At 38.8% G+C, this 12,790-nt stretch overlaps 1 protein-coding gene across 2 annotated transcripts in view; it reads left to right on the top strand.

Moving 5' to 3' along the window:
- Positions 1–12,790, top strand: part of gabbr1a (gamma-aminobutyric acid (GABA) B receptor, 1a) — a 51,398-nt gene that overhangs the window by 5,655 nt on the left and 32,953 nt on the right. For both annotated transcript variants that reach the window (XM_077575686.1, XM_077575684.1), the window contains exons 4-7: positions 741–879; positions 2,481–2,666; positions 4,620–4,637; positions 10,295–10,455. In XM_077575686.1, coding sequence (XP_077431812.1) covers positions 741–879; positions 2,481–2,666; positions 4,620–4,637; positions 10,295–10,455 — 504 coding nt within the window. The remainder of the gene's footprint in view (positions 1–740; positions 880–2,480; positions 2,667–4,619; positions 4,638–10,294; positions 10,456–12,790) is intronic.

The following is a 12,790-nucleotide window of genomic DNA, read 5'->3' as shown; positions in this document are numbered from 1 at the left end:
TGCAAAGGGAACTAGTAGTTAACAAGTATGCCCTTTTTTTCATGGATGTCACTCACAGAGAGAAAAAACAACAATGAAATTAATCAAATCCAAATTGATATCAATTATCCATCCATTTTCATGACCCCTTATTCCTCACAAGGATTGCGGGGGTGCTGGAGCCTATCCCAGCTGTCAGAGACGAACAACCATTCACACCTATGGACAATTGTTCAGCCATGAATGTCTTTGGAATGTGGGAGGTACCCGGAGAAAACCCACACAGGCACAGGGATAACATGCAAACTCCACCCAGGAAGGCCGAAGCCCGGGCTCGACCTCACGTCCTCTGCACTGGGAGACGGACGTGTTAACCAGTCAGCCACCGTGCAGCCGATATCAATTATATGAAATCAAATTTTAAAAAAGTAAAAACAAACCACGACCAGCCCAGTACCCCGCTTCTCGCCTGTCATCTGGGATAGGCTTCAGTTCACCTGCATCCCTAATGCAGTCTTGAAAATGGATGGATGAGGATGCGACAGAGCTTCTTTTTTAAATGGAGGCGGAGAAGGCTTATTAGAAAAAAAGATCTCTTCACACTATTGACTTTTAGTGTCGTTGAAATTCTGGTCACACAAAAACAACTCTGCAATGTTCTTTTTTTTTTTTTTTTCTGGTAGCCGCCATATGGCACTGTCTCGAGAGGACTTGAACGCATCAGGGATCCCCGTGTAATTTTCCTCGCTGTGCCTTTGCAGATCCGCAGTGTTCAGATCTTGCCTGTGGATTACGAGATTGAGTACATCTGCCGTGGGAACCGCGTGATCGTCGGGCCTAAAGTCAGGAAATGTTTGCCCAACGGCACGTGGACGGACATGACGCAGCACAGCAGCTGCCGTGAGTGCTCGAGTCTTTATTTGTATTTGGGTATTGGGATGCAAACTGCAATGGGTTTCTTCTAGTTTCGTCTTGAACCAATCGACATAAAACTTGGTCAGCACATTTGTGGTGAAAGGAAACATGAAAAAGTTCCACTTTGGTTTGAAGCAGTCAAATACAAAAATACAAAAATGAGTGGACATGAAAGGGTCTCAAAGACCCTTGCAGGAAATCGAACAGGAAGTGAACCATGTCCCCATCACGAACCGCCAAAAGTCACTCAGTAGTAAAAATAAAAAGCCGCTGACATCAGTTTCTCCAAAATAATTTTTTTTTTTAAAAACTGGATCAAAAACATCCCTGAAGGTGGTAAAAAATAGACAGAGTCTTCCGCATAGTTTTGTGAGAAAACAAAAGCCAGTGTGAAATTTCTATTCAGGTCATGTTTTGGATGCAGTGATGCGATGAAATTCTTCTTTGATTTCTATTCTTTTATGTTCCTATTAAGACCTTCCCTCGAGTCCATTACATTCAAGTAATGCCTCTTTGTGCAAAAAAGCATAAAGCTGAAGATTAGATGACTTTAACAGTCAATGTGTTAACATGCCGGAGGGGAACGGCACGCACGCACGCACGCACGCACGCACGCACGCACGCACACAGCATATCGAAATAATTCAGTAAAAAGAAAAAAGAAGAACCCCTGCTGCCAGTTTCAAATAAACCAGACAAAAACTTAAAGCATACAGACATTAAAATGTTCCAAATATGATAATAAAATGTGCCTGTCATGCTACAAGGCTCACAGAAGACTTTTTTTTAAATTGAGTTTGATTCCTTTGGGAAAGAATTTTACAACAATTATATTTATTACAGTGTGCTATGGCATCAATGTTAGCCTTGTAGCGTTGCATGCTAACCTAACCAACGCTATCTGGTGTGGCTTTTGTTGTCGACAGCACAGGAAGAGCTAACAATGCTAATTCAAATGGTAAATTCTATTTTTATATGATGAGATTTGAATGTGGCTGATCTTTATGCTTTAACATCAACAAAGTAGTCACATTAAGTGTGTGAACCTTTACTGGTAGGTACAATTAGCATTTAGCTAACATCCGAGCCTACGGGTCTAACAAATTAACACGGATTCAAACAGTCACATGTTTGTGTGGCGACTAAAGCTAAAATTGGGCAAATTAATGCTAATGCTGCTAGCTAGTAGGTAGATAGTGTAATGGAAAAATGTTAAGACAACCATGTGTACTTTCTGTCACTTGACAGTCATAAATAGAAACCTTCTAACAACCATCATTCGAACGTGATAACAACAACCTCTCCTCGACCTTTACTTTGACTTTGCGACTCGTTTCACTTTTAGACATAGAGAAATTTCCACAATAGTTAGATGTTTAGTGACTTAAGCTAAAACATGTATTTAAAATAAATAAATAATTAAAATTAACACAATGTACGTATTGCTACTACACAGCTAAAAAAAAGCTAACAGGCTTACGCATTTAGACAACTAATATTACATGCCTTCATATAGTGACATTTTATATCTTGACTTCTTAGCATCTTTAGCTGTGTGATGCTAACACACGTGTTTTCTCTGCCAGTATTGCTGTGTCCTCGTGTGTGGACGTCTCTGGAGAACGGCCAGGTGACTGTGAGACCCCCGGGCCCCCCGGTTGAGGGCTCGGTCCTGCACTACCGCTGCCACAGTGGCTTCATACTGGAGGGCCGTAACGCCAGCCACTGCACCAAACTGGGAAAATGGGACGCTCCCAAGCCCATCTGCCTCTGTGAGTAACACCACGCACGCACCAAAGCAAACAAAAATCAAATACAGAGCATCTGGAACATTTTCACAGCATTTTTCACACACATTTTTTGTGTGTTACTACCTAACCCCTGGGCGTTATTTTATTTTTGAAATGGCTTGGTCAGAACCAACAAAAAGCCCAAAAATGGTCAAATAACGCCCAGGTTAATTCATGATGGAAAATGTATTCATCTATCTATCTATCTATCTATCTATCTATCTATCTATCTATCTATCTATCTATCTATCTATCTATCTATCTATCTATCTATCTATCTATCTATCTATCTATCTATCTATCTATCTATCTACCATTTTACATACAAACAACTGTGCATAGCATTTATGGATGTTATCGCACATTGACGTCAACGTGAACAGAGTACAGTTAAGGAGTCATGAATATAAATGTTGTAAACAATCTGCATAATATTGATTGTAAATATGAAATCTGTCTCCATTGTTGCAAACTGTTCAAGAGCATTTCCCTCACACACGGTGGGGAATTGTTACATAAGTGAATCGTGAACGGTATAAAAAATGATCAAAACTGTTGTTTCAGGCAGTGAAGCTGTATAAGTCTGTTTGAGAAAGAGCTCCTTTGTTACCGCAGAGTGTCGTGGAAAGGATATTAATGATTGTCCAAGTTGGAGAGAAGTTTGTGCAGTGATCTCTTCTGTCTCATGATGTCACTTGCATGATGGTGTGCACTATTACAGCCTAATATTCAAGTCTAGCTGTCCAAGTACTTGGACTTCTGCACTAGTGATAACATGATATCAGCTGTACAAGTCTACATGGTTGTCCACCAGCTCTCTGTATATACTGTATGTCTACAATTATAACGTTATGTAAGTGTCACACATGAACCTGGAGCGTAAATCCTCCATCTGCTACATTGAAGTATCAATATTTGCTCACATGACTGCAAGTGAATGAGGATTTGGTGAAAAAAAGAAAGAAGAAAAGGCACAGCTTGCCAGCTGGTTATCAGCGTTGCCGTGGCAACCATTAAAGTTGCTATGGGAATCTTTGGATTAAAAAAAAAAGAAGAAGCTCTCTGACAATGTGAAAGTAGGTTGCGTAATCCCTAACAATTTGGAAACATTGTGTAGAGTTCTCATGTTCTATATTTGGGTCTTTTGAAAGCTTGGTGTGAATAATTCAAGGCTTTTTGAGTCACAGTCTGACTTGTGGTGACCATCATCAATTGTGGAAAAAAAGAAAAAGAAAAATGAAAGTGTGGCGGTGAATTTGATATCGATTACTTACTGTGGGGATGTGAGTCAGCATGGACACAATCACACTGTTGCTGACATCTAGTGGATAAAAAATGCACTGCACTTGCAATATATCCATCCATTTTCTTAACCGCTTAGTCCTCACAAGGGTCGCGGGGGGGGGGGGGGGGGGGGGGGGTCTGGAGCCTATCCCAGCTGGCTTCGGGCAGTAGGCGGGGTACACCCTGAACCGGTTGACTCTGCAATATAGTTATTTTAAATTTTATTTTTCTGTTTTGACATTTGTCAACATTGAAGTGAAGTCCGTTTTATTTCTGGAGCGCCAACTCACATCAGAATCGTCACATTCTCTCTCTCTCTCTCTCTTTGTGTCTGTGTCTGTCTCTGTCTCTGTCTCGTTCTCTCTCTCTTTCTCTGTCTCTCTCCCTCTTTCTGTCTCTGTCTCTCTTTCTCTCCCTATCTCTCTCTGTCTCTGTCTCTCTTTCTGTCTCTCTCTCCCAAAATATATTTACAGGTATATATACATATATATTTTAAAAAGCTATTTAAAGTTGATTCTTTTGAATAGGTAAACTTACCAAAATGTCACCCATGCAAGTATGTAACTGTCAACCTGTCATTGCATTGTTGTCCTTGCACTAAAAAAAATATTTTTTTTTTTCTTTACTTTTTTATGTTACTGCCTTCCGAAGATGACAAAAACAACACAGGTAAGAAATGTTTCATTATAACTAATTAATATTATTCATGGCAACTGTCATGTCGAAGGCTCAAGATCAATTGATCAAATAGAAAGAATCCACAAAGTCCAAAAAGGGGTCTGCGTACAACAACTTGTTGAAGCATGTGATGTACGTGCCACTCAGCGTGGACCCTCCTCTTGCCAGTTAACACATAGCCACATAATATTGTTTATTTACTGCACAGTGCACCAGCCGACACACACAGTCCAGTAAGCCTTGGAGCTGTAAGGTTGTTAATTGACCACAAGAGAGCAGCAGAGTTCTCTTAAACGCTTTGCTAACTCGTCCGCTAGGGAGCAGTGTGGGTTTTAAAAATAAAAGCATACAGCTGACGTCTGTTAAGACAAAAATTTATTAAAAGCGTTTTATGTAAAAAAAAAAAAAAAACTCAAACGTGCATTCAATTATTTTTTTAAATAAAATAAAATAAGAGAGAAAAAAATGTCAACTAATAATATTTTTTCATTTTCTTTTTTTAACGATTTGATGTATTAACATTTTTAAATAGTTGTATAATCATATATATTTTATCAATGATTTAAAAATGTATTTATTATTCTGTTTTTAGCATACAGCTGACGTCTGTTAAGACAAAATTTTATTTAAAGAGTTTTATGTAAAAAACTCAAACGCATATTCAAAAATGTTTTTTAAATAAAATAGAATAAGAGAGAGAGAGAGAGAGAGAGAGAGAAAACTGTCAACTAATAATATTTTTTTCTTTTCTTTTTTTAATGATTTGATGTATTAACATTTTTAAATAGTTGTATAATCATATATATTTCATCAATGATTTAAAAAAATATTTATTATTCTGTTTTTATGAAAAGCGGTTGTTTGGACGTAATGTCAAATATTCAATCTAAAGATTATTAAATTTATTATCCTGTTTCTATAAATGTACCCCAGTCACTCTTCACTTTGTAAAATTCAATATTTTCTCATGAAAGAAAAGAACAGTATTTGTGACGTTGAGTTAGTTCAAATACTTGCTGTAAAGCTGTCAAACATTTATTTTGATTGATTTATTATGTTTGTATTTAAACCGATTTTTTGCTACCTCAAATTGTATTTTTTTTTTAAGAAAACATTTAAAGCAGTCAAATAATATTTTGAGATAATTTGTACACTTACTAACTTTTAATAAATAAAAATGAAAAAAGATTGAAATGAAGATGAATTAATTATGATGTTTCTATTAAAAGTGATAATTGAATTTAAGTTTCATTGGGGTTCATACTTTGGTGTACAGTATACATGACAATGTAGATATTAGGGATATTGAGTACCTCCCCCAGGGAGCGTTGTGAAATGGTGCTTAAATGCAGCGAGGATGAGGACCATTGAGTTTGCTCATCACTAAGCTAATTGTCATTCCCCAGCTCGATGAAGATTGGGTGTCCTCATGAGATTGCCACTAATTGCCTTGCGTAGGCTGACGATCAACGACGGGGGTTGTCGTTGTTTGAAATGTGACAAACTTGGGAGCAGTTCCTTATTCTTTGTGGATTCTTTCTTATTTGTGATTGATATTTTTATTGTGCAATGTAGCAGTTGTCACGAACAGCTGGCAAGCAATATTTTGCATTACATTAATGATATGAAACGTACTTTGCATGTGCAAATGTGACCAAGTGCGCCGTGGAGTTTTTTGACCATGTGGATTCTTTTCTTGTGCTACTGTTTATTTCTATTGTGCAAGGTGGCAGTTATTATGAAAAACTGTGTGTGTGACAAAACTTGTCATGGAATTTTTTTTTTACTCTATGGATAATTTCTAGTTTATTTCTATTGTGCCAGGGGTGGCTATCATGAAAAACTGGAAATAGAATAACGATAAATTGTGTTACATGTACATTGTGAAAATTAGCATGTTATCTAGTATGCCATGAACTGCTTTTTTTTCACACTGTAGATTATTTCTAGTTTTTGTGTTTATTTCTATTGTGCAAGGTGGCGGTTATCAGTGAGTGGTGCTTATCTGACATGCACACGCATTGGATTTACAAGCATATGACTGTGCATGTCATTGACTGCTTTTTGACTATGTGGATTATTTCTAGTTGTTGTGTGAATCTCTATTGTGCAACGTGGCGGAGTGATTGAGCGATTACATGACATGTACTGTACGTTGTGCAAGTGTGCATAGGACTGCTTTTTGATGCTGCGGATTATTTCTTGTGCTGCTGTTTATTTCAATTGTGCAAGATGGCGATGAGGAGCCATTGCATTGCAGTGTTAGTGCGTTACTGAAAGTGCCGTGGATTTTTTTTTTTTATCTTGTGGATCATTTCTAGTCATTGTTATTATTTCTATTGTGCAAGGCAACAAACACATTTACAACTTTAGTAAGTGTTTAAGATGGAAATGTATTCACTTCTGGGTGTTTTTTTTTTTTTTTTTTTAATGAATCATCAATTTGTGCCTCGTGTTTGAACCAGTGTAAGCTAACAGGCAGACAGGAGCGGGGGTACGGTATTAACCTTTCTCCCGCTGAGGTGGCAGGAAGTGGGCGGAGGTGGCGCACTCGGGGGCGGGAGGTGGCGGCGAGACGCAAAATGGACACTTTCTATTTGAGGAAACAGACTTCTAGCATCTATGAGCAACTCTGCTCGTTAGCAGGATGATGCAAAAACAACATCATGGATTGTGTTTTCTTTTTTTTTGGTAGGGTAACAGCACAGGGTCAGTACACACAGATGGCTCGTGGGAGATTTTACTTTAGTATTCCACTCAATGTTCTTAACTGTTTCCAGGGTCTTTTTTTGGTCTGGATTTACAGCTGCAGGTTTGCCAGCCACAACAGTTTTATCATAATTTGCGGGGATTAATTATTGCCACCTTGAAAAATAATCAAATTGCATTTTCCACCTCAATATTGTGATTACGATTTAAAATGTAATTATTTTTTTCAAGGTCCTCTTCCCATGTATTTTTTTTTTAACAAACACAAGCAGCAAATTATCTGTATTCAAATAAACAACGTCAGATGTATTTTATAAAAACGTTTATAGTTTACTTCAATTAGAGTTGTTAACTTGCTCAGCACTTTGACTTGCAGTCTTTTAACCAACCTTGGGGGGTTAATTCCCAGAGTAGTCGATGGATTAATCAATAGAATAATTGATCATAAAAACTTTAATCAAAGAAATGGAACATTAAAAAGTCCCGCTACAGGTACGAGGTGTGAATCTCTAGATCTTTCCAACCTTTAAAACAAAGTCCTCTCTCGCATCGACCTCGACGGGGGTCTTAAAAACAGACGCACACTCACACATAGAACGAGCTCCAGTCGAGCCACATAAAGTTCAGCGCTGAATAATTGATGGAGCGTCGGACGGGTCGCACGAGGAGGTGGAAGGCAAATGCCAGATGATGACAACAGCGTCCTAGCACAGACACTCGGATAATGGCACTTGGATATCCCGCCATCCTTGTATCACACTCACTCAATTGGTGTGCCGAGTCACTTTCAAAAGAGACCATTTTGAAATGGAAGAGGTAGGGGTGAAGTCAGGGGAGTCAGGAGCGGTACAACAAAAATCACAGTTGGGTACATATCTTGGTGTTAAGGTGATGATCCAGTTCACATTGCGTACAGTTTTAAAGGGGAAGTCAACCCCAAAATTGATTTTGACAATAATATGTTCTATTCAGCCCCACTGGTCTAAAAATGGTATTCTGGTTAATATTGTGTTAGTGGAATATGAGTTAAGCAGCAAAATCCACCCATTTTTTCCCATCTCAGGAGGCGGCCATTTTGCCACTTGCTGTCGACTCAGGTCTCAGGTAACAACCAATCACAGTTCAGCGTCAATAAACATGGGAGCTGTGATTGGTTGTTGCCTGAGCCCTGACAACTGTGATGTCATCTGCATCAGCAAGTGGCAAAATGGTCGCCCCTTGAGATGGATAAAAATGGCTGGATTTTGCTTCATAACTCTTATTCCACAAATGTAATATTAATCTGAATGTCATGTTTAAACTAGTAGTCTCACATATAACATATTATTGTCAAGAAATGTTAAATGTTGACTTACCCTTTAAGGAATTTTAAAATGAAACATAAAGAATAAATTATCCAATAAAATAAATATTTTCTACTGTATACAAATATATTAAATCTTTCAATTTTAGAACATTTAACTGCAATAGGTTGTCTTCTTTTTAGGAACTAAAGTATAAATAATGTCCCTAATGAGGACTAGCACTATAGAAAATGGATGGATAGGAAGTCTTGTGGCGTCCCACAAAGATTTCTACTAGAAACCCTAACATTGGGATAACCATCATCAATTAAGGGTTAAAAATGATTTGTATTTGTGATAACACTGCAATATGATGAAAACAAATACACAGCATGATGGAGCTAGTTGTTAGCAAGTCTGCTTCAGTCGGGATTTCAAATCTCAGCACTTTGCATTTTCTCTTCGTGCAAATGTGGATTTTCTCCAAGTACTCTGGCACCCTTCCACATTCCAAGAACATGATTGTTAGAATCAATGAAAAATTGATAGGCTTCAGCTCACCCTTGACCCTAGTGACCATGTTTGCATTATTTGAAAATATTTCATTTATTGGTGAATTTTATTCTGGCATTTTACATTTTATTTATATGGTGCATAATTAAATTTGTAAAAAAAATAGCCCTTATATGTTTTGCATTTTATTCCCTTACTGTAGTCAATGTGAACCGTAATTTTTGCTGAACATTATATCTGTAAAACAAACTTGACAAATATGTTCGTGGGTGGCATTAGATGGTTGGATTCCATTTGACGGACATAAACGTCTACGGCACTAAATGAGTTCGCAACACTTCGTATGAAGTTCTATTTGTTTGCTAGCATAAAATACTCCCTTTATATTGCACAGTTCTAACCAGCACCCCCAAAACAGTTAGTTTCACTTGGAAAAATGTGATAACGTTAAGTTGGACTCGGCGTATGTCTCATTAGCTAATCTTTCAGCAGATATTGCACACACACAAACACACACACACACACACACACACACACACACTGGGGAGTGATGCAGTGTGGATCAGACGCCGCTTCCTCTTCCGCTGCAAATCTTTTCATCTGTTTTCAACACGACAGGCTTACAGGAGGGGGAGATGTTGCCTGCCTGCCTTCTGCTGCTATTTCCACTCCTTCTCACCATTACACACACACACACACACACACACACACACACACTGGTACTATACTCTCTCTCTTTGGGGGGGCAACGGGGGGGCTCCAGCTTCTCCCAATCAACACTCTGCTCCTGGTATCTCATTCGCGCCTTCTTTTTTTTTTTCTTTGCCTAAAAGTGGCGAAGCTCACACTTGTCTCCACATTTCAGGATTTTGATGCACAGCAGCAAGGAGGCCAAATTGACCTTTTAAAAAAAATTTTTTTTTTAGTTTTTATCCAGATGTGAATTGTTAGTGATCAAGTGACGTGAACATGTAATTGTTGACGTTTGGTTCTCCAGTCGCTATCCTCCACGTGTTGTCGAAATGATGTCGGCGAGGAGCGCGCGTCCCCCGCGGCTGATGAGCGGCGCATCCCGCACGCCTTCTCTGACCGTCTTCTTCTTCTTCTTCTGGCTTCTGCTGCTGGCGGCGCCGCCGTGCTCAGGCAAGAAGAAGCTGTACATCGGCGCGCTGTTCCCCATGAGCGGCGGCTGGCCCGGCGGCCAGGCGTGCATGCCTACCGCTCAGATGGCGCTGGACCTGGTCAACAACCGTAGCGACATCCTGCCCGACTACGAGCTGGAGCTCATCCATTACGACAGCATGGTGAGTCCCGCTCTCTCTCCATCTGCGTCTTATGCACGCGCTTCGAGTGTTTTGTTGCATGTGAAAAAATGTTTGAGGGAGTTTAACACCTGCGCAGTCCAATGACAGATAACCTTTACTTTTGTTTGAGGGATTTATTTAGGAGTAGTTTGTTGCTACTATTGTTGTTGTAGTTGGCCGTTCGGGGCTTACCGTAAAATCCCGCCTTTGTATAATACAAAATCATCCTTAAAAAGGAGTTTTTTCCCCCTCTCTCTGTACTTGTGTATAATACGGTCCCCCGATTTGCTGGTATTCTTTATCATCAGAGTGAACAATAATATGCATGAATAAGGATTCAAAGCATGCCAATGAAGTGTAACTGTTTTTAAATGTTATACTTTTATACAGCATACTGAGTTATGCTGTGTATGAAATGCGCGATAAAGCAGTGATTCTTTTTATTTATTTATTTTTTACAACGTCGACATACTGCCTAGGTACTGATAAATGTGAAAACAATATGAAACATTTTATTTTCCAATAAAGCACCCGGTATAATACGCCCCTTGATTTTGGGATTTTTGTTTACACTGGATTCCACAGTATTACATTATTGTTTTATAGCTAGCAATGGTTTAGAGTTGTTTTGGAATTGTTAAAAATAAAATGCATTGAAAATGAAAAAAAATCTAAAAAAATACTTAATTTTTTTAAAAATTTAATTTAATTAATGTATTTATTATTTTGTTTTTTTATATTTATTATTTTTTAAATCCATAATTTTTTTATTCCGCTTAATTCTAATTTATTTGTTTGTTTAATTTTTTATTTTATTTATTTTTTGTTAACCAAAATGATTCCTTTTTTTTCTGACAGCGGGGGGCGGGGGCGGGGGGATTATATATTTGTTGTTGGTGTGGTTGAAAATATTTGAAAGAGGTATTTTTGAGTCATTTTCTATTAGTTAAAAAAAATTACATATCGTTTTTAAAAGATTAAAAGTTGATAAAATTATGTATTTTATTTTTATTTTGGAAGTTTATAGGACTGTGATGTAGACTATAGAATGCAATTAGTGTAGAAATTTTGTGTCAATGCTGAATGCCAAACTGAAATGAAGTTAGAAAGGGCAGGAAGTGTCCAAGAAATATTGAAAGAGGAGGTCAATATGTCCTTATTAGGCAATTGATAAAAAGTTGCCATGACTTTCTGAATGAACAATTTGAAGTTGGAAAGGGAAAGATGAGCTCTTTTGCTCAACGGCTCATTCACTTGAACTCCAATGTGCACTCAGTTTTACTAATCTTTTGGAGTTGGAATGGCTCACGAAATGCAGAAGCTGTAGGATGACAATAAAATGGGTGCAACAATGATAAAAAAAAAAATTAGGGCCACATATAAAAATATTTGTCATACTTCACCATGATACGATGGATCGATAACTCCTCCGAGCTCCTCATTAGTCGCGCCTAAAAGAGCAAACGCGCCTCCCACGCCCGTCAATCAGTACTTGAAAATGTCACACGAGCAACTACGAGTGGAATGGTCGCTAGAAGTGGAATTGGTCGTTGCCCCGGGTTGCGTCTGTCAACAGCAGTTTGAGTGGGACAGACGCACCCTTATGCACGTCTCAGCATTGGTAAAGCAATACGAGTGTGTGTGTGTGTGTGCGTGTGTGTGTGCGTTGGCATGGCAACAGAGTTGCTCTTGAAGCAAAGCACATAAGGAATCAAAATGTGCGTGCAAATCAAGACGTATGCGGCACGTGTGTGTGAGTGTGTTCCCAGTTCTTTTGTTGCTAAATGCTAAAGTGTGTGCGCATGCGTGTATGCGCCAGATGCGACTAACACACCAACATAAAGATAAAACGTTTCCGTGCGCAGTTTACACGGCAATCGGAAGACAGAACGGCTGTCGCCTGCGGTTGGGGACAAACACATGCTGGCGCGCACACACACACGAAAACACACTCAATCACGCAAACTTACACGCGTACACTAAAACACACACGCTAATACACTCACGCTAAAACACACTATGACACATGTGTGTGTTGACTCCGCCCGGCCACTTGGTAATTTGTGTAAGGAAGTGTGTGTATGAGAGTGGAGGGGATTTGCGTGTTTACCACGTTTGTAATTGGCAAAGTGGTGGTTGAGGTGTCTGGCATGGCAATGAGCGCCTTAGCCAGGATTCATTAGCCGCAATATTTCCCTTCCGGCTTATCATGATTGTCGCTCACGACCGGGCAAATATTAATCTTGTGGGTTTTAAGACGCTCACGTCTCAGCGTTAAATTGAAGTTGAAATTAAGTCATTAAGTAAAACTCGTGCTTCTGAAGAACCAAGGAAA

Source organism: Vanacampus margaritifer, chromosome 9, assembly GCF_051991255.1.
Source record: "Vanacampus margaritifer isolate UIUO_Vmar chromosome 9, RoL_Vmar_1.0, whole genome shotgun sequence".
In the NCBI taxonomy this organism is placed as follows: Eukaryota; Metazoa; Chordata; class Actinopteri; order Syngnathiformes; family Syngnathidae; genus Vanacampus; species Vanacampus margaritifer.
The sequence above is the reverse complement of the archived record's forward strand: the minus strand, read 5'-3'. Positions and strand labels throughout refer to the sequence as shown.